Raw genomic sequence first — 26,234 nt, 5'->3', positions numbered from 1 at the left:
TCACTCAAAGAAAACACATAAAAATAATATGAGAATCTATTGAAGGTAACGTGATAACTTTAGTAATGCTTTCTCCGACATTTCCCCATAAATCTGATTTCAGTGAATCTTTCTGTCCCTTGATAGTTATTGGTCAAAAATACCATAATGCTTTAAAGTGGCATTTCTCATCAAGGGAGAAATAGAAATTTGGTCTCTCTGTGATCTTCAGTGTCCATTGGCTCAGTGAAAATTTAGACAATTCTTTAAGGTCAGTGTGACATATGGTGAAATTGTTACTTATAAGATTTTATTCCTTCTTCTATGGAAAAAAAAACCCCACAATTGTAGTCCCTTTACGTTAAAAAAACATCAGTTCATTTCTCTTAGGCTTAAAAATATCTTCTACACTGAAAGGAGAGAAAAAAAAAAATGAGTTTAATGACCTAAGCTGACAAGGATTAGAACATTACCCCTTGAGACAATATTCTATGGAGGTCTTTAGTTTTTCTTATTCTTTTCCTCTCTTTAAAAAAAAAAAAATGTTGTAATAGGATTTACTTCTTGTATGTGAGCTCCCAGAACTGTCAGAAGTTGGAATACATATAAAGACAGGTTTCATAGTCACTTGATTGATGATCTCTCTCAAAAATGAGTCCTAAATAAATGATTAGTACTCAACTGGAATACAGTCTAGCTTTTTGACTTTTTCAGGGATCCTCATGTTTTAAGACCTGATGGTTAAAAGTACATAAACCCATCTCCAAGACTTAGAACTTTCTAAAATTGACATAGGTTAACTTTTTAAGATTCTAAGTTGCCAAAAAGTGTCAGTCTTTATTGTTTCTCATCAAAAGTACTCTATAGCAACAAAGACAGAAATAAGATCAAAAAATAAACTTGATAGACTTCTGCTGCTAAGATCAAGTTTAGTTGAATAGATAAGATCTTGTCTTAAAGACTTTTATCTACATTTATCTACACTATAAAATACGATATGCTTTTTTAAAGGCGAATCTTTACTATTTTCCCACCTTTCTACTTTACACAAACTTGCACACATAGATATACATACACACAAACTGGATTACCATACACATAATAAGAAATGCAGAATATTGGTTCTATTGATGACTTAAATTCTACTTGTCTTTCAAGTCTCTTCTCTAGTTCTACATTTCCACGAAGTGTCTCTTAACTGCTTTGGCTCTCAGGGAACACCTTCAAAGAACATTTAAGGCTTCCCCCACATGACCAAACAATTCAATATATATCTTGCATTATTTTCTAGTTATTTAATATATGCTAATCTAGTCATCCCAGGTAAATGGCAAAGTTTGTATCTTATGCTTTTTTTGTCTTCCTCAGCACAGTACTACACACATAGGAGACGTTCAATAAATATCTTTAAGTTAATTGATTGGTGTCTATTACAATAAATCTTGAGGCCCTTTATGCTAGGATGTAAATACTACTCTCACTCTCACACCCTATGAAGGAAGATCTGATTCCATTTTCTTGGTATTAATTGAAACTTCTCCTGGAACTTACAATGTCAATAGAACCTGATCATCAATTTGAAATACCTTTATTTCTATTTCTATCATGATTCAGTTTCATTTCTTTTAAAACTCCCTCAAAGGACTTTTGTTCTTTTCATCATTAGTGGGTAAGGTTGCAAAATATTGTAACTTAATTATGAATGAATATAATCAACAGAAAAATATGATGATAGTCATTAACATGAATTTCTCTGTATTTTGGGTACATAGTTTTTGAAAGAAATACTTAGTAATATCCACAATTCTATGTCTCATTCTACATATGGAGCTTCTCAGGGGAGTAAAGATACAAGAAAAAGAAAATCAATGCTAATTAATTAAGATACATTTTAGTTAAAGTGCAAAAAGAAAAAAATACTTAAACAAAGAAGAATCTAGAATAAAAAAGGATTAAAAACAAAAGAAAATGCCATAATACAAGATAACGAAAACATGGTATAAAGCTAATCATGTGGGTTAGCATAAAAGAAGCTAAGGTGGCTTAAGTTTTCACTTCTTTTCAGAAAAATCAATTATAAGGTAGTTAGGCTGCTTACATAGAACAGCAAATCCTTGGGTTTAACTAATAAAAAAGCATTCTCTTTTGGAAGAGTCTCTTCCCACTCTCACACCCTATGAAGGAGTATATACCATTGATTTCTGAGAAGGAATACAGGCTAATTAAGTCAAGTATTATCCAGTAGTCTCACTAAATCAAAATCCAGGTACATACTTAATCTTCATGGGTTGAGATCAGGGATCACATAAGATCTCAGGATTAAATCTTTATAATAAAATGCTTGCATTCCAAGGCCTAGTTCCATTTTCTTAATGTTAATTGAAATTTCTCCTGGAACTTTCAGTGCCCAGTATAAGCTATTCATTGAATCTTAGGATCACTGAATCACTGAAATTGATCATTGAATTATCAAATGATAGCATTTTAAACCAGAAAAGATGTTAGAAATAGCTTATTCTAATTCCTTTTGAACCCACATTTCCTAAATCTAATTTTTTGATTAATTTCTCTAGATAGAAATGAATGTTTATCAACAACAGTTGATAAATATCACGAATAATGTTATTTAAAAATGACAATAACAATTTTTTTTTCTTTTAAAGTTGATCCTTGACTTAGAAAATTATAGATTTGGAAGGGACTTCAAAACTCCTTTTTGGTCAACTGATGTAATCCCTGCCCAACCTGATAAAAATATATTAATTATTGAGAATGGTAGGCTGAAACTAACAGGACAGAATTCATATATTATAAAGTGAATACAGGCTGCTCATATGGCAAAAGTGAAGACCAATCAATGGAGAACAAGCATTTGTTGAGTGTCTATTATGTGCCAGACATTGTGCTTAGCACTTTAGAAATGTTATCTCATTGGCTCCTCATGACAACATTATGAAGTAGGTGCTATTATAATACTCATTTTATAGTTGAGGAAAACTGAGGCAGACACAAATTAACTGACTTGCCAGGATCACACATTAAGTGCCTGAAACTGAATTTTAACTGTCATGTTCAGGACTATCTCTGAAGAGCCAACACACTCTACATATAGGTTTACTAGCAATTTCAATAGAATTTGAGAAAGGCCCATAGCTTGTGAGGTAGACATCCATGGAAAATATATGGATAAGACTTCCATAGATGGGCTCTTATAGCTGGATTGCCTTTTGAATTATTGGAAGGAAAACCCACATTGAAAAGATCATAGATTCATTAGAAAACGAAAGAGAGAATTTAAAGTCTTATCCTTGGCTTACCAAAAAATACAAGTATTAGATAGATAGAGAAAACACCAATGAGATTCATGAAGAGTTGTATATTACTGAAACACTCAACAACAACAACAATAACAATGAAACAGTCATACTCTAAGTCCATGGGAAAGTAGAGTATGTAGGCACCATAGTTTAAATGGTACCAAGAGGAAGAAGAGGGAAACAATGACATGAATGTCAGTTGAAGTTACTGGAGATGTTTCTTTTATAGAGAAGGGAAGATTTAGAAGCTATAAGGGGAATATTTGAAAGGTTGTCAAACAAAAAAAGAATTAGATTTGTTTTATTGGTTTTTGTGGACATAATTAGGAGCAGTATATAACAGTTATAGGGGGGTACATTTCAGTACAATATAAGGAAAAAACTTTCTAAATGTAAAATTTCCTGCTCTGTAATTTCTTTCCTCTCCTCTCATTTCTTTCAGAGCACAAGATAGCTTTCGGCTGTTCATTAAGACAGGAAATGACCTGATGCAGTGGCAGCTATGAGTGGTGGTAAATAGCAAAGCAAAAAGGATACAGGACATGTGATTTAACAAGAGCTTTTAAGCACCTACTTTGTGTCAGGCATTGTGCTAGGAGTTCAAAATACAAAGAAAGGGAAATGAAACAATAGCAAAAGCAGTCCTTGCTCTCAAAGAACTCATGGTCAAATATGGATAACGACAAGTCAACATTTATGAACAAATATGTACCTGATAAATTGGGAAATATCTGAGAGGGGAAGCATTAAGATTAAGGATGACAGGGAAAGGATGTTACAGAAGTTTAACATGAAGGAAGCTCAGGAAGCTAGAAAACAAGGATAAGAAGAGTTTCAGAAATGTAGGGCAGTTGGTTAAAAAGTGCTCAGAGTCAGGGGATGAAAGGTCGCAGCAAGATCAGCAAAGAGACCAGTGTTATTGGATTACAGAATACATGGTTGAAAGTCACACATAAAAATGTAGGAAGCAGCCAGGTTATGAACTGTTTTAAAAGTCAAAGTGAATTTTATATTTGATCCTGGAGTTTACAGTGAACCATTAGGGTTTTTGGAATAGTGGGGTTGAATTGATAATTAATTTAAGAAATTATGAAATGAGAGGAAACATGTTTGCTTCTATATATAGTTGTGGGAAAAGACTCCTGAAAGTGGGAAATTAATGGTAATAATACTTTAAAATGGTGCAGGAGGTATTGGGAAAAATAGTACAGAAAGTGTTCAGACAAATAGCAAAAAGCACATGTAGGAGAATGACATTGACACAGGGCCTGGCCAGAGAAGATTAACATTCACATATTCAAATCATCTAAGTTACTGCTAAACTCTAAAGTTACCATATCCAAATCATTTCAAAATTATTAGCTCCTTTTGTGGTTCTCCTGATCTTACTGTGATGTCTGGCAGTTGTCTGAGATTTATATATCATGGATCCAGAAATCTTTGATGGTAGCACCTAGTTGGATTCTATTGCTTCAGCACATACTTCCAGGATATGAATTTGGATTAATATATGATATAATTTATAAATTATGCTCCTTTGATCTTTAAGAAGATTTGTACAAGTCTTCCAAGCTGCTTTTTGCAACTTATTTCCTGATGTTGCCCCTTTATACTGCTTACTTATAAACTTACAACGTTGACTAGATGGGAGGGGTGGTCAAGGAATCAGAACAAGTTACAATTTTAACAGGAATAACATGGTCAGATGTACACTTAAGGAAGGTTAATTTGACAGTTGAGTGGTCTGGATTAGAGAGTAGAATCATAGAGATCAACCAGCAGGCTATTGGAGTAGTCTCAGTATGAAGTAATGAAAAGTTGAATTAAGGTAATGGTAGTATCAGAGGAGAAAATAGGGAATATATATGAAATATTATGAAGGTAGAAATGACAGGTTTGGTAATTTATTAGATATGGGGCAGTAGAGAGGCAGGAGTTGAGGATAGCACTTAGATTGCAACTCTAGGAGATCAAGAGCATGATGGTTCCCTTAACATTAATTAGAAAGTTAGGAAGAGAGGAAGATTTAGTTGAAAAGATAAGGAGTTTAGTTTGGGACATGTTGAATTTAAGGTGTCTATGGATATTCAGTTCAAAATACTCAATCGATATCTGGAGGTAGGAGATTGAAAATAAGGAAAGATTATGCCTAGACAAATAGTTTTGAGTATCATCAGAAGAGAGATTATTATTCAATACATGGGGAATGGATAAAATTACTAAGCAAAAAAGCATCGAGGAAAAAGAGAATGCAGTTGTGAGCTTTGGGGTATATCTTGAATTAGTAAGTATAACCTGGATGAAAATCTAGAAGTGATCGCAACATAAATTCTTGCTTGGTCTTGCTGCTAATTCGATGCAGCTTGCTACGTGATGGGTTAGTTGTTTCTTGACAAAACATCTTGACAAAGAAGTTTGAGTAGAGTGCAGAGATGAGAATGTATCAACTCCTCTAAATTCCAGCTTGAACTGGAGCCTTCAATTGATAGTGTACTGTGAACCAAGACTCCCATTCCAGGATTCCTACAAGAGTCCCTGAGGATCAGTTTGGTAGGAAGAATGAAGTGAATTTCTTGTGGAAATTCTGTTCAGATATATTCTTTTCCCTACTCAATGATGGACTCAAATTGTTCTTGTTATCATCAACATCATCATCAAAAATAATAACTAACATTCACATAGTACTTTAAAGCACTTTACAAACATCCTCAAAACACCCCTAGGATGTAGGTGCTATTATCCCATTTTACTGATGAGGAAACTGAGGCAAACAAATTAATTGACTTGACTAAGACCGCATAGCTGTGAGTATAAGAAGTTGTTTGGGGTAATATACCTGTATGCTATGTCTGAGGACATTATCTGAGTCTAATAGAAGCAAGATTACAGCTGCTTGATAAATACATTATTTTTCATTTTTTTTTTTTTTGGATATTAGATACTGTATCCTTTTCTTTTCTAAGAATAAAATGTTACATGGGACATTTTAACATATGCTTCTACTTCGATGCTGGACCAATTCCATGTGTTAAATGTATTAGTAACTAACAATCATAGAAACAAAGCATTTGTAAAAGAAGGCAAAGTTAGTTAGTGGTTTGCAGATTGAAGTTATTGGTAGATGCACAAATCCATCTATTCATAGACAATGAGTGGCACTGAATATACTGATAAATGTTTAACAATAGGCTCTTCAAGGGAAAAAGAGCAACCTATACCCAGGGTTCACTTTTAAGTTTAGTATGTATGATCAAAATTTTCTCTATTGCATTATTAAATGTAGACAATCAACAGAATGATAAATCAAGCCCTAATGCCAATTTCTAAGATGTAAATATTCACGCTGAAAATTTAACAAGTGGCTCAGCCTATTTGAGTTGGCTACAGCAACTATCTCAAAATAAGAGGCATCAAAGATTTTCAGACTCTCTAGTAACCATAGGGATTATAGCATGCAGTCAGCACTTCTACCCCAGTTGGCCATGTGAAAACCACCAAGGTAAGTATGAGACATACTAATGTCAACTGGTGAGGAAACAGATTTTCTTATAGTTAAATTTATCTGAAACAAAGGGGCTTCCTCTAGAGTTCAAATTCCTTCACAGTAGTGATCTTTAAATATAGATTAAATGAACACTTAAAGAACTTTAGAAATTAGAATCTCACTGATCCTTGAGGAGACTTATTATGTTTTTAAATAGTCCTAATTGGTAGGAAGCTTCTTGATGTCACATAAAAAAGCAATTCTTTCTCCATGAAATACACAACTATTGGTCTATAGACTTGGCCTGCAGGATAAAACATATCAAATTAAATCCTTCTTTAAATACTTCACGTATTTGTGGCATACATCTTTTTTTTTAACTGAATTTTTATTAATATCAAGGTTTTAAGTGCCCGTACATCCTGATTAGTCTCCTCTGATTCCAGTTTGCTAATGTACAATGTTCAATTTGTAGTGCAGCATTCAGAACCAGATATGTGAACCAAATCACTCATATTGAATATTTCTACAAACCTGCTTTTGAGGAATGGAAATATTTGCCAATTACATTTCAAACCAATAGTCTAAGAGACTACACTTTTGTGGAACATTGGGAGAAAATGTCGACAATTCAATTCTTTTTTTCTTTTTCTTTCTTTTTTTTTTTCCTTTGACAATTGGGTTTAAATAACTTGCTCAGCATCACACAGCTACTAAATGTCTGAGGTTGGAATTGAACTCATGTCCTCCTGACTCCAGGTCTAGTGCTCTGTCCATGGCACCCACTAGCTTCCCCTAAACTTCAATAATTATGTGAAAAAAAAAAAACTAGAAATAAATTAGTATTCTTAAAAACTTGATTAATATGAATTATTATAATCATTTGGGTATCACTCTGGTCTTGAGAAGAAATAGGATCCTGGAAGAAATAATGATTAATAGGAAGAACACATTGGTTCTAGTCTTAGCTCTTCAAAGTAGTTAGCTATATAATGTTGGAAAAACTTATTAATCATTTTGGATTTGGATTTGATTGCTGAGAAAATAGGAGAGATGAACAAAGAGATTCCCCTAAATCCTTCCATATCTAAATTTATATAATTTCAGGAAGTTTCAAATAATCAAATTATACGATTTATAACTTGGGTAATTCAGGTTTTTGTCAATATTCATGCATTTCATTTAAGTTTTCAGGGCAGCAAGTTGTTGAGTGTTATTGCAAGGAAATGAAAAAACTTTTCTCTGGGTACTATTGACTTGACAAAAAGCATTAAACACCTTTCGATTAACTTAAGGCCAAGATCTTTTCAATTCTAATTAAGTTGGATGATTATTATTTGATTTCCATTTAAATTACCCTCTTCACAAGATGTTCTCTGTTTTTGTTGAGCTGAAATTTAAGTGGCTGCTCTCTCATCTCCATCCCTATTTCAAGCCAAAGATATATAGGTTAAGACTGTTGAGGAGGCCACGTTTTCGCAACAAGAGCAGTTTAGCTCATTGCTTCTTAAATGAACAATTAATAATTCAGAACAATTAACTGAGTTATGAGTTCCTCTTTCAATACGTTTTCAAACATGAATAGATTAAATGGTAATTGTCATCAAATTTTATGTTCTCTTTCATGTGCCCAATAAAATTTTATCTTTCAGAGCTTACTTTGTATTTCCTTTTGATGTATTCATAACTGAATGCAATATACTATATTAAAATATTTATTATTAACATATAAAATATTAACCACTCTTAAATTATACTGACTAAAGAAAACAAATAGGCTACTTGTTTAACTTTTCATGAATTTCTTCATTTTAATACAATTTGGATCTGTAGGATACATGCCGATAAAAATTGATGAAGCAAGAAAGTTGTTTGAATATTTGCCCACTGTATGAATTTCTTTGAAAAGTACTTCTTAAAAATATTTTTCTTCCTTCCCTCTTACCCATTATTCTTTTTATGGAAAAATATTAGGTGGTGCCAGAGTGATTTGTAATCAAGAAGGTCTAGGTTCAATCCTGTCTCTGACATGTGTAAGTCATATGACTATGTCAAATAACTCAACCTTTCAGAGCCCATACCCTTACCTGTAAAATGGGGATAACAATGCTGGTATCATCTTGGTCAAAGAATTGTTGTGTGCCTATAATGATAGCCTTCCTGTTAAATACATTATAAATCTTAATTTACAATGCATATGTTACTTTCTAGAATAAGTGGATATCTTTATTCATAGATTTTTAGATCTGTTCTATAAGCTTATAACAAGATTATTAATACATTTAGGCTTGAATGGATCAGTGATCTAATCTATATGGATAGTCTATCCCATGTTACTGGTTCTTAGACGGCACAGTAGATGGAGTGTCAAGAGTCAAGAAGACTGATTTTCATGAGTTCAAATCTGGCCTCAGACACTTCCTAGCTGTGTAACTCTAAGCAAATCATTAATCCTGTAGTCTTCAGTTTAATTAACTGTAATATGTACTGGAGGTGAAAATAGCCCATTTCCATATGTTTGCCAAGAAAGCCCCAAATGGACTTCAAAGATTTGGACATGACTGAACAACCACAAAAATCCATTGATGCAGCTCACATACATTCCTAATCATCACCTGTGATTCCTTCATATTGCCACCTTCACATTTGTGAGTTCATTCAGTGTAACTAAATCCTTTTTAAAAAGTTCTCTGGACATTGAATAGATATTAAGGCAATGGAATATGGCTCTATAAAACTTCTTCTAGAAATATGACTGGCCAATCATTTTTTTCCTGTCAGGTATTTCTCTGATATCATACTTTTTACTACTTCTCCTGAGTGATTTTTTTTTTTTATTTTTTATTTTTTTTTTTTTGCTTACAAAGTAAAAAAAGGTAGTAGGCTAGAAGTAGGAGAGTGGACAATTAGAAAATCAGATTAAGTGTCAGTATTTTCAGATATTTGTTAACTGAGGTACCCAAGGGATGGAATATGCTAGAAGAAAACCCTTGGTCTACACAGTCTCCTAGGGAGAAGGACCAGAATATTTACTCACACAACCCCATTTCTACCACTTTATAATCTAATGAGATTTAGTTGCCAAAAGAAAAAACAAAGTTTTTCTTCCAAGACCATTGTATGGTAATCTAGCAGTCTTACTTTACAGCATATGTTATAGAAATATAATTAAAACAAAACATGATACCAGGCTTGATTGGATGGACCTATGCATAATTCTCCTAAGGCTTGTTCCTTATGCATAAACTCATCATGGCAAAATCATGAATGGTGCACTTAGCCTATTTCAGACTTTTCATGACTGAGTAGAATTAGGTGAACTTTTTATAGTGTGCTCACAGGCATAAAACTTTTAATGTTCTTGCAACAAATTGCAAGTTTCATTTTTGCTTTAAATAGAAAAGGGGATGCAGCCTGCTTAGAAAGGCCAATGTATTTCAAGGTCCCTGAAAAGGAGTCATTATTGCAATTTGGTTTATATACTTAGAGATATATTTATGTGTAGGTACATTTGCATAAATATCTATTAAAAATTATTATTTTATTATTATAATAGTCAATTATTAATTTGGGATTCAGGTTTTTTCTCTTTTATTTCCTTATTTCAGGCCCAGTCACAGTTAAGAGTCAATCTTTGAAGGACATGGCTAATTGATGAGATCATCCAAGTCCTCTAGATACATTCTAGTTAATCTTGGATGGGATCCCACCCAATTAGAAGACCTTGATTCTGTTTAAAGTGTAAACAGAGTTCAGTCTAGGCAAATTCTTACCCTGAATAAAAGAGTCCCTATCTTTGTATTCCCAGGGTGACCCATTTCTTGAAAGGAGAAAACCATCCAGAATAGATTGTATGGAAATAGATTTCCGAAATGTCTAGACTGCTCTGAATCTCCTGATGAAGTCACATTCTGAGCTGAAGGAACTGAGACCTTCCAGCTCATCCTATCCCTAAATGCCTACCAATCAGGGTTGATTTTCACTGTGTATACACATATATGTACATATTTATACATGTATATTTATATAAGTGAATATACACATATATATGCTTAACAGTGTTCATCTACATATATTAATAGCTGATCACTGAAAAATGTCATAACCTGAGATCACTCAATCTCAGGTGGGATACTATATATGCATATATATATATATTTCCCACACATGTGTATATGAACCGAGTGAATGATATATCATAGCTTGAAATCATTCAGTATACACATGTGTGTATATAAACATGTCCACATACTTTTTCTCAGCATCTATCTATATTTACTTAGGTATACGTATGATATCTAATATAGATAGATATAGATATATAGATTATTATCTAAACTCTAGAAACATAACTATATTTAAGTATATATATATATATATATATATATATATATATACATATATAGAGAACTCAATATACTCTCTCCATAGTATAATAACTATATAAGTATATATATATATATATATATATATATATATATGAAAGAAAGAGAGAGTATGTGTGTATGTATATGTATGTATATTTGAATGCATGTATATACTGCTTCACTAAGTGATCTCAGGCAGAGATAATATTTCAGTGATCAACTACCACTGTATATATACTTTCCATATAATGTATTAGCATAATATAAAATATTATTTAGCTTGAATAGTTACTTCATGAGGTCACTAAGCACAACTATTGGCAATAATTAATAATTATTTTAATAATTTCATCAGTGTTTTTCTTTATCCGTATATAAATATTATATTCATAATGTGTAATAATGAGCAATTTCGCTCTAAAACTGGCTTACAAAATACCTGAATACAGCCTAAAATTGGTATTTTTACTGCATTTCTCTATGAATTTTGTCATATTCCATCTTATTTTAAATATAACATATATTTGGAAGATGGGGCACCCAAGCTTAAGACAAATACTATATATATATATATATATATATATATATATATATATATATATATATATATATATATATATATATATTTAATAGAGCACTATATGTTTAAAGTTAGCAATAATCTTTCATGGAATAAAAGAATAGATGGGGGAAAATCAGTGATATTTTTTATTTTCAAATGTTTGGGGAAAACTCCTTATCACTGTATTTAAATTAGACCAGAGCATTTTCATAAACTTTGTATCCTTATTCTCAGATATGAAACTATTAATTATAGGGACGAATCAGGGTTGGAGACTGTGCACAGGTTAGGTAAGACATAGTTACTTCTCAATTTGTGAATTGCCCTTTCATTTGTCTGGAGAAAGTACAAGCTTAACAGAAATTATTTGGGGAAAAATCAATTACTGTGTATTATCTGATGTTCTTTTCATGTTAATATGAATATATTGGACAGAATACTTAAGAAGAAATAATGAGGAAACAAAGTCCAGAAATGTGAAACAAGGGAATGATTTTACCAGTTTCCCACAGATATTATGTGGTAAATTCTGGAATCAAATCCAGGTCTGTTCACTCTAATTCCAATATTTTTGCCATTGAATGACCATAGCTCAAACATAGAAAATTTGAAGATAATTAGAACCAAATCAACTAGACATTTGAATAGTAACTGAGTTCTGATTCACTCCCAATGTCCTTAGTTTTGGTTCGATATATAAATGTATGCTTACTTTTAATCAAGAAAAATGACCAAATGGCTAGAAATTTCATTGTTTTGCCCAGCATCAGAGCCAGAAAATGTAGTTCCTGTACATTCTCTCTATATATATTTTCTCAGTATCCATTATATTAGATTATTGGTATACTTAGGTTTCTCTAATTTACTCTAGGCAGAATTCTGTATTGCTATGTTCCATCACTAGTGACTTATATAGAATGCAGCAAAGTCATTAGTCATACTGACTCGAGCAATCTTGATCATATTATGACCACTCTGACTTCTTTTTCATTAGCAGCTGATTGTAACAAATTAATGCTAAATTGGTTTTGCTGAAGCTTAGTGTCCTCAACAATCAATACCAGTTTTTCCTGTGGTCTTTTCCTTATAGATTGATCTAGTCATAGTATGCTTCTGGAAGTCCCAACATTTTCCTTAGGGAGATTTATAACCTAGTATGATATGGCCTGGCAGTACCAGTTTTCATCATATATCTATCTATAAACACCAAATACTTTTAAAACAGAGCAAACCAAAAAAAAAAAAAAAAAGCGTCATGATTCCCCCCTCACATTTTTCATTATTCTCCTTCTTATGTTCACTTGCAATTTCCCATTCTTTTTATTTAGTTAGTTCTTTTTCACTTCTTCTTTTCCAATTAATATGTGTGATGGAATGAGGAAAACACAAAGAAAAATTTGATTTGGAAGTAGTTAAACTGGGGATAGAGGAGGGGGGGAGGGAGAAGGGATGTGTTAATACTTGTTGTGCCACTTAAATGCCTTTCTCTAAGACTCAACTTCATCATTTCTAAGGTGAAGGAGTTGAACACAGATGATCTCAATGTTCCCTTAGAGTTCTAAATTCTATGAACTCATGTCGATAAAAATTATTATTATTTCTTCTAAAATCAAAATGACAAAATCTAGAAAATATTTTGCTTTCAAATACAACCTTTAATATATTATAAAAGTTTGTGTGTGTGCATTTGTGCACAAGTTATGGTCATAATCATAGACCAATCTATTTGCAAAGGAACCAGGCCATCTACAAATTTGTAGGTGGGATTTAGAAAAGTAAATAAAGAACCAGAAGGTCTTTTGGCTATGTTTTTATGTGCCCATGTAATCCATATCTCTTGAATTTTTTTCATTTAGCTTAGCAAGAAAGATATCTATATAATATGTATATATAAATATGTATGTATCTATATTATATATCTATCTATATATGTATGTATCTTTATATACATATATATGCTGGAATGTTCCCAAAATATCATGTAAATTAATAGATATGCCATAGGAGAATATATGAATTAAAGCATGAAGCACTTGGATTATTAATCTTGGGGGAGAGGAGGTTGGGTATTGGGAGAGGAGTAAACCATGAAAGAAACTGTCAGATATTTGAATAGCTTTTTATAGAAGATGTGTTAGAATTTTTTTACCCTTTGGATCATGAGAGTAGATAAGGCCAATGACTTAAAGGATGGAAATTTTAAGAATAGTTTTTCCAATGTATTATATATCTGAACTCTTTCAACCCATTTGTCACTATACACATGACCAATTATGCTAATTCCAAAGTGTTTGGTAACATGAATACATTTTGAGAATGATTTCACTTTTAGAGAGAAATGTTGGTATAGAATTCCATCCATCAATGCACAAAGCAATAATGATTTTCCCAAAGTGCAAAATCTAATGATATCATTCTACTGTTTTAAAAAAATGTAGCAGTTCCTTATTATCTTTGGGATCAAAAATAAATCACTTTTTGGTCCTCAAAATTCTGTGTTTCCAGAACCTTTACACATTAGACTTTCTCTATCTACTGCATAGTCCATTTTAATAGGCATTCTGACTATTCTTCATATATAATACCATATTTTGCATCTATCTTTCAACCTTTGAACTGTCATATGTTTTATTTGTACCTGAAATGTATTCTATCTTTACTTCTACCTCCAAGAATTTCTGATTTTCTTTAAGAATAAGATTAAGCTATCTGTTAAGTAACAGTTTTCCTTATTTCTCCCAGATACTATTGTCTTCCCTTAATTTTGTGTGTATTTATTTTCTTATATGTATATGTTGTCTCTCCAAAGACTGTTCAATTTTGTATTTGTACCTACAATGCCTGGCACACAAGAAGTGCTTCAAACATTTTGTTGATTGATTGCTACATAGTCTTAAAGTGTTGCCTGTGACTCTTAGAAGTGACTTGTCTTGAATCATATAGTCATTATTTACTAAAAACCTCACATTAGTGAAAAATCTCTCTAACTCTAACTCTAACTCTAATTCAAAGACTAACCCTCTGCCTTCTGTTTCAAACTGGTGATCTGAATATGAAGTCTGGTCTTCTTTTCATTGATGGGGTCTAGTCTCAAATATGCTACTGGTTGGTTTTTTCTTTAATTGTCATGAAAAATATAACAAACTATTTAGAGTAAATACCATTGAGAGAAAAGAAATGAAAACCAAAAATTAGACACCACCACCACCTGTTAGTAAGACAGAATGATGCATCATCTTCTTTCTGTTCAACTAATTAGATGTCAGAGGAAATTCATTCTTTTAGTTGACAATATAGTCTTTTCTCCAATTCATATTGAAGGATTATTTGACACATTTCAAAACTAGGAGGCTTGTAAGATCGATGGTTTTCAGTATTAGTTTTGATAATATTTTTCTTTAAAACTACCAGTGACATTTTTCCCTTGCCCCTGTGACTGAAGAGGTCTTATACAAATTTTGCTTAAAGGGCTTTTGGAAGGAATCTCTTGAAGAAATATACAAAACATTACAATGCTTCTTAGAGAAGTATGTGTATCTGTATACACACACATATATAGATACATATACATATATAGGTATATAAATATATACACATATGCACAGAGGTATATATTTATTCAACATACATGTATATATACACATTTATATAGTATACATTTGAAAAAATATATTTTCAAAATCCCTTCAGAGGGGGTGCCTTGAGCTGAGTCTATACAAATCTAGACCATAAATTAATTAAAGGCATTAAACCAAGAAGCTGGTAAGGAAATTTACCAACATTTAAAAAATAATCAGGGTGAGAGGGTATCATTAATGCTATTAGCAGAGATGGACCTATGACCTTTCTCTTGGTTTATTAAGATAGTACTCTCCGTAGCTTGACATGGCAGGCTTGGAAGTTTAAACACTAAATCATGCTTATGGTCAATATATATTATGATTGCTGAATCATTCCAGTAAAGCACTAAACATCAAATGCAACCTGGTGATAATAAATACATCTCATACACTGGAGAGATGCTAAATAGGCATATTAATGAAACATGAAAATGATGTGTAAGTGATTCTTATCAATGACTGGTGGTAAATGGAAATTACAAGAAGAGTTCACATAGGCTAATAGGCATACTGTAGTTTAATTAGGCTGTTCTGGTGAAACTAACTGGTTAGTTCTTCCCTGTATGCAGCATTTCATCTTCCACATTCAGACTTTTGTAAAATGTTCCTATATAATGCTGCCCTCTTTTTGACAGAAAGTTGATGTTGTCAATATGAAAAATGAAACATACAATTGTGAACAATGTGGGAATTTGTAGTGTTTAGCTTGATTATTAGTATTCCTAAGAAAGGGTTTTCTTTTTCTTTTTTGCAAAGCAGGAAGGGAGGAAAATAAAATTAATGATTGCTGATTTTAAAAACGTAATTAAAGAAAACAGTCCTAAATATCTAGAGTACACTATATTTGTACTTCTGCTATCTAGAATCACTCACTTCCATCAAAGCACGTACTAGATATTGCCTCCTATATGAAGACCTCCTTGATCATCTCATTTATTAGTTTATTATTGTTTTTACATTCATCTTATTTTGCATCTATTTGATATATATTTCTGTATATTTTTATTGCCCAGGTAGAATGTAATCTTCTGGAAGGTAGGGGCTGTTCACATCTCTTAAATTCTATGAATTTATACTTGCCTACATCTCTAGCACCTAGTATCTCAAACAGAGAAGACATTTAACAATTAATGTTTGTTGATTGATCATCTTCCAGAGAGGCCCAAGGCTTCATTTTAATGAACACAACTTTGAAGGCCTATGTAAACTAATATCATTCAAAAGATACTGTCTCCAGTATTATAAGTTTTATATGGAAGGATTATTAGAAGGACTAATGTTCTTTAAACATGTTATCAAACTATCTAGCCTCTAAATTTTGATTACCAATCATTAAAACTGAGAAAAGCTCAATCTTTACAAGAAACTAAGGATTAACCATTGTAAAAAATAATATATAAGTTCAGATGAAAAATAACGAAAAGTAGGAAATTAGGGGTACAGACATTTTATTTGAACAATAAACAAAAGTCAAGATATCATATTTTTTCCAATCTGATCCCATAATCTTACTACACATAGCTTAATATGTGACTGATTTACTCTCCTGTCCAAATCCTGAGTTTTCTATGAATTTATTCATTAGTTATCATTGGATCAAGCATTCTATGAAAGAGTATATCTGAAGTCAGAATAGTTACATTGTAAAGGTCTACATGAATTTTGTTCTTTGTTCTTCCTCTGTCACCTAATAACTGTTCAAATTACCACATTTCCTTGACTCTCTATAGGTCGATAGACACAGATTTTTAGCTTTTTACCAGATTCTTAACCTATTGCCTCTTACTTCTGATATATATGTGTGTTCTTTAACACTTGAATGTTTGTATTTTTTTTTTTTTTTTAAACTACTCTCTTGCTCAGATAAGCTGGATATTCAGGTTCCTTTGTTGAGTTGAGTGATAATTTTCTATCTCACTGTTTCATTTTGACTTCTTGCATACTCTCTGACTTTTATTCTTTTTCTTGGGTTCTGATCTCCAATCCAGACTAAAGGCTTCCAGACACTCTTTGAATCTGTCCCTTTCTCAGGCCTGTCTTTGCATTTTTTCTTATCTTTACCTTGAACCAGTCAGATTCTTATTTCTCACCCTCTTTAGCCAATTCATTGCTGTCCATGGTCTTGATATAACTTTCTTTTTTCAAAAAAAGACATTTTACTTTGTTCCACATTGTGGAGAAGCACAAATTCCAAGTCAGTAAAATTGTTGTGGGCAGGATCGATGAATCTGGCAACAATCAACTTAAGATAATTAGTAAAATAGTTAAGAAATTATGTATGAAGGTTGTGCCTGTCTTGAAGGCTTTAAATTTTGAAATTCTGAAAATTATTATAGGCTCAAAGATTATTTAGCATAGAATTTAATGCCAAAGAAATTGTAAGGGACAGAGGAAAACTTATTCCAGAATTTTCTTAATGTCTTTAGTCTTTGTATAATATATTGCATCATAAAGAAGTTTTAAAGACTTCAAAAATATACAAAGGAATAGTATCAAGCCAAATAACCAAAATCTGTGTAAAATTTCCTGAATGGTATGTATCTTTAAAAATTTTAGAGCTAATATTTATTTTTTTCCATTTATTTTAAACAAAGCATTGAACTATTCTTTATATTTGGTTAGAACTTGATAGTGATAATAGAATAAGTGCAGCAATATATTATTCAGTTTTCATTTAATTTATTGACTCTACTTTCATGGAATGCTAAGGGGTAATTTAGTTTAAGAAATATATTAACCACATCCACATCAACTTTCATCTTGTGGTGAACATTTCGGTTGAGTCCCTACTATGCCACATAATTTATGTCTGGTTACATATACACACATGTCTGGATTTAATATGAACCACTCTGGATATCAGAGAAGAAAGTTATAGGACTTTCCAAAAAAAGAGCTAAATAAACCAGCCATGCCACTGATTGATTCTCTTCCTATCCATAGATTGGGTCACTAAGTAGCTTTTAAAACTTATTAGCATGTTGGATTTTTTCTGCTCCAAGTAGCCGCACATCCCAGCAGAGACATGCAGAACTAGCCAAGCTTCAAGAGGCAAAGGTCAGCTCTCAGAATTACTTACGTTGACAGCCGTAGTGCCAGGAATTTCCTGGCAGACACTCATCACATTTACGCCCTGTTGTTCCCGTCTTACACTCACAAAATCCTGTGCCATTACAACGGTCATGGATTGAGCCCAAAGGGTTACAAAAACACTCTGTAGAAACAAGACAACACACATACTGGAGACAGGTCCACATAGCTCATAAGTTACAAGCAAGGGGAGCATTTCCATCCTATTACTTAAAGAGATCCTGACCACTAATGAAATGACTGTTTTAGATCCATTTAGGTATTTATTTAGCCTTCTCTAATACTGTTTTATTAGAGGGGAGGAAGTCAAATGAAAACTAGAGGACATAAAACATAATGTACTTTGACTCTAACCCACTTTAATGGAGATTCCATTTTAAAGTACATTTTTTCACTTAGATTAATGAATATTATAGGAAGTTTGTATGTCAAGGATATATCTCCATATGTGTGCCATCAGTGGAAAATCTGTTTTAAATTATTTAAATAGGCTTCTCTGTAATATTTAACATGAAGTTCTTCTAAATATCTTGAAAATACTTTTCTTGTAGTGAGTACACTATTCACTACTTATTACAAATTATTTTGTAATAATTACTTATTACCAAGATTCTCTTACTTTTGCATTTGGAACTGTCCTTAGTAAAAGTATTTGTTATTATAGTTATGAGTACAGGTTGTACTTATTAGGTGACTTGCCATAGTTTTTATTGATCCCAAAGTAACAGCCTTAGTAAAGAAGTATATTTCCCAACTCAAATTAATTACAATAGATTATCATTTATAAATCATATTTTTCTTATGACTTTTTATATAGCCACTGTTAACATATGAAAGGGAAAATGAAATTTTATATTTTTCATTTAGTCAGACACTCATTGAGGAGATATGTTCTTACTACTTGGGGAAAACCTGTTTAAGATTAATAAGATGATTGGCAATTACTTAGATTTCCACAAGACACTTAGGCAAAGTCAATTAAAAAATAGTTTGCCACACTAGGAATAAGTAGCTTAAATATTAGCCCCCCACCTTTTTGTAACCCTAGGCAAGTGCTTTATGCTTTCTGTAATTTATTTTCCCTACTATTATGTATGCCTTATGATTAATTAGAATTCTTTAGATAATAATATGCTTAAGGAATATTAATTTAAGTCAGCAAAGCCACTGATAGGTATACCCTGAGGTCCTGTAATGGAGATAGATCTGGAAATCATGACAAGAAAGAAAGAAATGAAAAAGATTGGATGGTAAGACTGTTATCTACAAGTTTATACTTGATTCTTCTAAGTATTTTGCTCCTCAACACTGGAATTGTTTCAAAATGTAAACTTAAACATTTTTTAAAAATAAATTATTGGCATTTTATATGTCAGGAGCAAATTGATCATCTGTTTCCTGTTATTTATAATCTATAAATTACAGGTAATATTACTAACATTCTGTCTATTTAAAAAGTTTCATTACCTCTGAAAAACATGCTTCCATAATAATAATCCAATCAATTAAGTAACAACAGTAATTAATGACTATAAGGACCTGAATGCCAACTTTCCCTCCCACCCCCAACCCCTCCTACTGTGAAACATTTGAGCAGCAGAAGGCTTCTCAGTGGGTATCACAGGAAAAGTTGGTAATTTGGATGTTACTCAGACATTCTTAGAAATAACTTATGAGTCAAGGTTCAGTATAAAATGTACCTTAAAAATTAAGAATTTGGTTATCATTAAAATATTTAACTTAAAATTCATATAACACAATCTAGTAGGGAAAGGAGAAAAGTCTATTTCCTCACTTATAAGCCTAGAAAGGAGAAATAAAGTTTATATTTGTTTGTTGTCACACTGTCTTATAATTCCTCTCATTTATAAAAATAACACTTTGTAGTCTACAAAGCACCTTTCATAAATTAATTCACTTGATCTCCACAACAGATCTATGAGGGAGAGATAGATAGCTACTATGATTATCCTTCTTTCCCCCCTTTTTAAAAGATAATGAAACTGAGATTCTGGAAGTTTTTCACTACCATGAAGCTAATAGCTGTCAGAGATGGAATTTGAACCCAAGGTCTTTATGATTCACAAGTCATGATTTTATCCATGATACCATATTTCTGTCTCTTACTCATCTATGGAGGTCACAGTTATTTGCCTTACTTTAAAATATTTTTAAAGTGCTTTGCAATCTCTAAAGTGTTATATAAATGTTAGCAATCTTCCTCATAACATTATTTTAATTGTTTACTTGACAAGATACTTTGAGATTATGAATAATCTGATTTTTGGATTTTAGGGTAAATTCAATAGTTGACTGTATACTCATGACTTTGAGATATGCTTAGCATATCAGCAATGATCACACATTAACTTGCCGAATATCTAGATCACAGAATTAACAAGATATACTCAATCACATGGACCATGCAGCTCTTGTTGCCAGTTTAACTGGATGATATATACATCTGAGAAACATATGACTATGCCATTTTCATGTAATTACTCTGTCTCCACAGGGAAATTACATGCATCTTTGAAGATATGATAATTATGTTTGGAACATGTATGAAAATGGAAAATATCATTAGTGATCATGAAGCATTTATTTTGGTCCACTGTGCATATGAGGTAGCCTTAAAATTTTATATTCCTCAGAAAATAAAAATAATACTAACAATTTTCTATGTATATTTCACCAAAGCCTTGGTTTTATTTTATTCATACACATGATCATATGACAATTGAGATAAAAATTTGGCAAAAAAAAATCATTATTGATGGACAGTACATAGCAGAAATTCTGCTATGGGAAAGTGATGGATTTTTGTTTAAATGTTAAAAAGGTGAGGAGTTAGATGGGACTGAAAATTTCAAGCCAATTGATTCTTTTCTAAATGCCTAATTTTATAATACTGAATTGGATGAATTCCCATACATTTTTATCAACTCTTTCTTTCTAAAGTAAAATTAAATTTAACTCTCAAGCACTTTTCATGCAAACATATTTAAGCCCAATTGGCAAACTCCTCTTCTTCTAAGGTAAATCCATTCTCAAAGGCCCTCCAACCTTAATTGGAGCTTAGATCATAAATATGGGAAATGCTGGCAGTACACAGCTATTCTTTTAGGTCATTATTTTTTTCCTGATGGGCTACAAGAGTCAATTAGAACTCATGTAGCTTCTGAGTGAATCTTTATTTAGAAGATTATGTGGACACTTGCTATGTAAGTCTATATATAATAGGTATTTTAGATATACATAGAAAATATTCAAACAAACTCACATATGTCATAATTATGTCTCTTTAAATGCAATGATTCCAATAAGAAATAATCCACTTGGGGGTCACATTGGAGTTATACATTTTTGTTTAGAATACATCAATCTTTTTTTTTAAATAATCTGTCTTTTAAACAAAATTGGGGGCAGAGCAATAAGCATCACTGTCAAATTTCAAGCATACCAAAAAGACACTCTTAATACTTACCAAGAACTATAGTTGATTTGAATAGTGTCAGACTATGAACAGAAACTTGTATGATTCCATAAAAAAAGATTTCCCAATTGTTCAGAATTTTGCTAAACAAACTTCTTTTGCAAATGTTGAAAACAACGTGCTCTTGAACAGTGTAATTTTCTTTAGCAAATATTATTGTAAAAAGACATGTTAAGCTTTTCATATTGTCATCCCCAGTAGAGGTGTTTAAACACACACACACACACACACACACACACACACACACACACACACACACATACACACACACATTTTTTAATCTCAGGGTAATTAAGTGAGGGTTTTTTTTTGATAGAGACAGAGCTTTAGCTTTGGTTTGATAGTCAAGCAGAGGTGTATTGTGTGGTTTATCTGCAAGTTTGGGGTGAGATCTAACTAAATGATAAAATAGATTGAGTAAAACTAGATGAAATCACTTAACAATTGAAATTGAGAGTTAATTTAAGTAAAACCCACCATAAGTTATTATGTTTTTCCCTTTTTAACCTAGAAATTTATGAAATTACCTGAAAAGGTTTAAAATTTACATTTGTTTAAAGTGTTTTAATTTGGTTCCTTTTTACCGACTATCTTGCAAGTAAGATGTTTTTTGACTATGACATTTAGATGATATTGGATGAGACCAAATAAAAGTGGAATTCTGGAGATAAGGCTCAAGAAGGTCTCCATTCTTTCTGGTTTTCTTGAATACAAATTTTATATATATATATATATATATAATAGTTATTAAGTAGAGTTGGTTCTGTTCAAAATCATATAATTCAGAGTCAGCTTATATTTTAAAACTCAATCTGGTAGTTCATGTCCCTGAAGTATAAGGGAAAGAGCTCTGGAGACATGTTTCTTAAGCTGAATATGTTCTTTAGGGAAAAAATAATCACTTAATTACACTGAGCCTTAATTTTCGCATTCTTAAAATGGGGAAAGCAGATCATAACATTTGTTGTGAGAATAAAAGTTAAGAAATAAGAAATTACAGAAAAAATAATGTAGAATATTCATATACTCCAATGTTTCAAGAAATCCTTGATTTCAATGAGTTTCCTTTTCATGCTTTCCAGCTACTGCTAACCAACAAACTTTACAATATCTCCACATGTTAGTAGATAACATTCATGAATTGTGGCAAAAATATGAAATAGCAACAACTTGTGGGCAATTTTTTGAGGATGAAACTCTTCAAATTGATTTACACTCTATATCACTATATTTCTGTAAGATTTGTCAGGACTTCTGATTATTGGAATAGGTTTTTAAGGCCCCAGTACAATCTCCACATAATGATGAGATATGTTTGAAGGACTTTAGTGAAGATCATATGTTTTTGTACTAATTAATTTTAAGTAAACTATACCTTTTATGTTCCTGATTTTAAATATAATTGAATATTGGAAATAGAAGGGGAAATTAGAAGTCATTTAGTAAGTAGAATTATAAGATTCTTGAAGACAGAAAATGTAATTGTCTTTGTATCACTGTGGTTGGTATCGGCTTAATAAATAATTAATGGATGAATTAGTCTATCATTCATTGGAGGACTGGTTATTACAGATGCAGAAATTTAACACAAGAGAGATGAAATGATGTGCCCAATGTTACCCAAATGGCAGAGCTGGAATTAGAACTTGGGTAGGTCATCTGATTCCATAAACAAAGTTGTGTTTTCCTCACCACAATCATTTCTAAATGATATATACACTCCAGAAGGATTATGGTGGCCATGATAATATGGATTGATGATTTTTAGGAAAGAGATCATCTTTCTTTTTTCAACTTGTATGAAACATTAAAATAACCACACTTATGAAAACCTCTCAAAATAAGTTCCTTCATCTATACAATAGAGACAATAATACTATGTTCCCATAATAAATCCTACATGAATCAATATTTTTTTAGGAACTTCTTTCTTGACATATTGTTGGCTGACTTCATGTGAATGTTTTTCTTGGAGAAGCTTTTGATTTCACTCCTGTATCTTAGCCACTTCCTAGGATTTATCTGGAGATAAGCCACTTTCATTTATATTTGACAAAACCAATGACATGTGCTTACTACCAGCCTTTATTCTTGCTCATTAAAGTGATGCCTGCTTTTCCCTGAAAGTATTTTTCTATATTCTTAACCTGTTTCTCTGTTTCTTAGGTGCGATGACAATGTCTATCAATTTTTGTTTCTCTCTCTCTTTCTCTCTTTTCCCCTCTTTCCTTCTCTCCCTCCTTCCTTCCCTCTCTCCCTCCCTGCCTTTCTTTCTCTCTCTGTGTGTATGTGTATATTTTTTCTCTCTCTTTCTCTCTGTGTATAGGCATGTTTTTCATTTTTCTGTAACTCACTTGGCTTATTGGGATATGTATTTCATTAAAATCATATGATGTTTTATTATGATATTTTATCATGATATATTTTTGTTATGATATGGTCCATTTTATAGTTCCAAAAATATAAATTTAATTTGTATTATTTAGGTATTTAAGGCTTTAAATGTGTCCTTCCAATTTAACTTTGATTTAAAAAAAAAAGAATTCTGTTACATAATAATCCATTGGACACACACATCTATGAATTGGAATAGATGTTTATGGAACACTTATTTTATGTTATAATCTGTAAAATACCTATTCTACATATAAAATAGATGGATTTCTAGAAATTGAAGTTTAAAGTGAAATTCAATTTTGGAGGTCTATTTTTTTTTCTATCCTAATATCTTATCATGGTGTGGAGATAACTTTTAGATTTAACTGTCACAGTTTTGAGAATGAGCTTACTTAATGATGGAATGTGACTCTTTTCATAATTTTGAAGTTTTAGTGTAGGTTAAGTTAATAGGGTCATAGGCCATTAGATTAAGAGATATTAGGATCCTTAGTAACCATCTCATCCAACTTTCTTAACTGGAAACAGATGAGGGGATACTGAAAGGTTTTAATGACTTGTCAAAGGTCAAATAGGTTTAGTTCCCAGGAGATTTTTTTTCCTGCCACAGTAATTCACAATGATCCTCATTGCTTTAAAAACAGGGAAACACAGCCATGCAAACTACTAAATTTTGAACATATTATTAAGCATTAACTTTGGTGGACACTATGAAATAAGACCTTCATTCCCCTATAAAATATGAACAGTGACAATGATATCCGAGTAGTGTAATGAGCAGGATAGTAGTAATAATACTTTTGGTATAGTTGGTGAGTGAATTGAATTTGGAGGATTCACTGCCACCAGGGTCTGTAAAGTCCACACAGTCAATGTAGAATCAGTGGTCAAGAGTTATTCAAGTTCCTAATCTGGCTGCACTTCTCTAGCCATTGAGGGAAGGAGAATAATTTTTTGCTTTCTGTCACAATAGTGAGAATCCAGAATCTACATTCATATTTTATAGCAAAACCCAACAAATGAAATTTTTGTCATCATAGATCAATAAACCAAGGGCTAGTTATTAATGAATTTTAATTTCAGAAACTTAAATGTTAATCCATCCATATTTATTAAGGATCAATTATGTACAAGGCGGAATTGGTTCCCAAATGCATTCGACCTATTAAAGCAAACATTTGCTAGAATGACTTTTCATATTTTGAACTAAATTTAGAAGGCATCATATGAAAAAGTACAAGCAAATAATTACAGAGTTCTAAGATTTTAGGGAGAGCAGGGAAGAATGAACTCTTTCCCACTTTTAACCATTATCTTCCACATAATCATTAAAATGGTTAAAGCACATCTCTTAAACTCAGATTTCAACTGGGTGAGTTTGAAATCTACCTCAGAGATACTTGCATCCACAGAAAGAGCTCATTCTGTCTTGACTATCCAACAGTTGTGTTGCACATCACTAGCCTCTGATAAGCAGGTCCCAACAGCTCAAAAGGGCCCAGAACAAAAGCCAGAATGAGAATGAAACTGACCTATGCATACATTTTCATCGTCCAGCTGTGCAGAAGCATTTCTGAAGTAGCCCAGCCTGCATAACTCACAGTGTTGCCCTCTAGTGTTGTGTTTACAGCTCACGCAAATGACTGTATTGAGCAACTCGATATAACTGCACCGTTTGGAGTGGCCGAAGCATTCACAGTCTTTCAAGGAAGAACAGAAATGTATACACAAAAGTATACAATAGTAGAGTCATTGCACATCACATGCTTAGATCAAATGAAGCATGAATAAAAGATGGCTGAATGGCAGGACAGAAACGGGAAGTGATGAAGCACATGAGGACATATGTTTTGACTGGCATGGAAGGAGCATCTGTTGCAAGCAGGATAGAATAGTCAGAGACATTCATAACATGACTGAAG

General features: G+C 32.1%; 1 protein-coding gene across 13 annotated transcripts in view; it reads right to left on the bottom strand.

Moving 5' to 3' along the window:
• The window catches only part of NTNG1 (netrin G1), a 421,011-nt gene that overhangs the window by 32,566 nt on the left and 362,211 nt on the right, over positions 1-26,234 (bottom strand). For 7 of the 13 annotated variants that reach the window (XM_074262832.1, XM_074262830.1, XM_074262829.1 and 4 more), the window contains 2 exons: positions 25,845-26,012; positions 18,409-18,543 (listed from right to left, as the gene is read on the bottom strand). The exons of 5 other annotated variants lie outside the window; for them this stretch is intronic. In XM_074262832.1, coding sequence (XP_074118933.1) covers positions 18,409-18,543; positions 25,845-26,012 — 303 coding nt within the window. The remainder of the gene's footprint in view (positions 1-18,408; positions 18,544-25,844; positions 26,013-26,234) is intronic. One more of the 13 variants, XM_074262834.1, reaches the window with a different exon arrangement.

Source organism: Sminthopsis crassicaudata, chromosome 4, assembly GCF_048593235.1.
Source record: "Sminthopsis crassicaudata isolate SCR6 chromosome 4, ASM4859323v1, whole genome shotgun sequence".
In the NCBI taxonomy this organism is placed as follows: Eukaryota; Metazoa; Chordata; class Mammalia; order Dasyuromorphia; family Dasyuridae; genus Sminthopsis; species Sminthopsis crassicaudata.
This window is presented reverse-complemented; position numbering and strand designations above follow the sequence as displayed.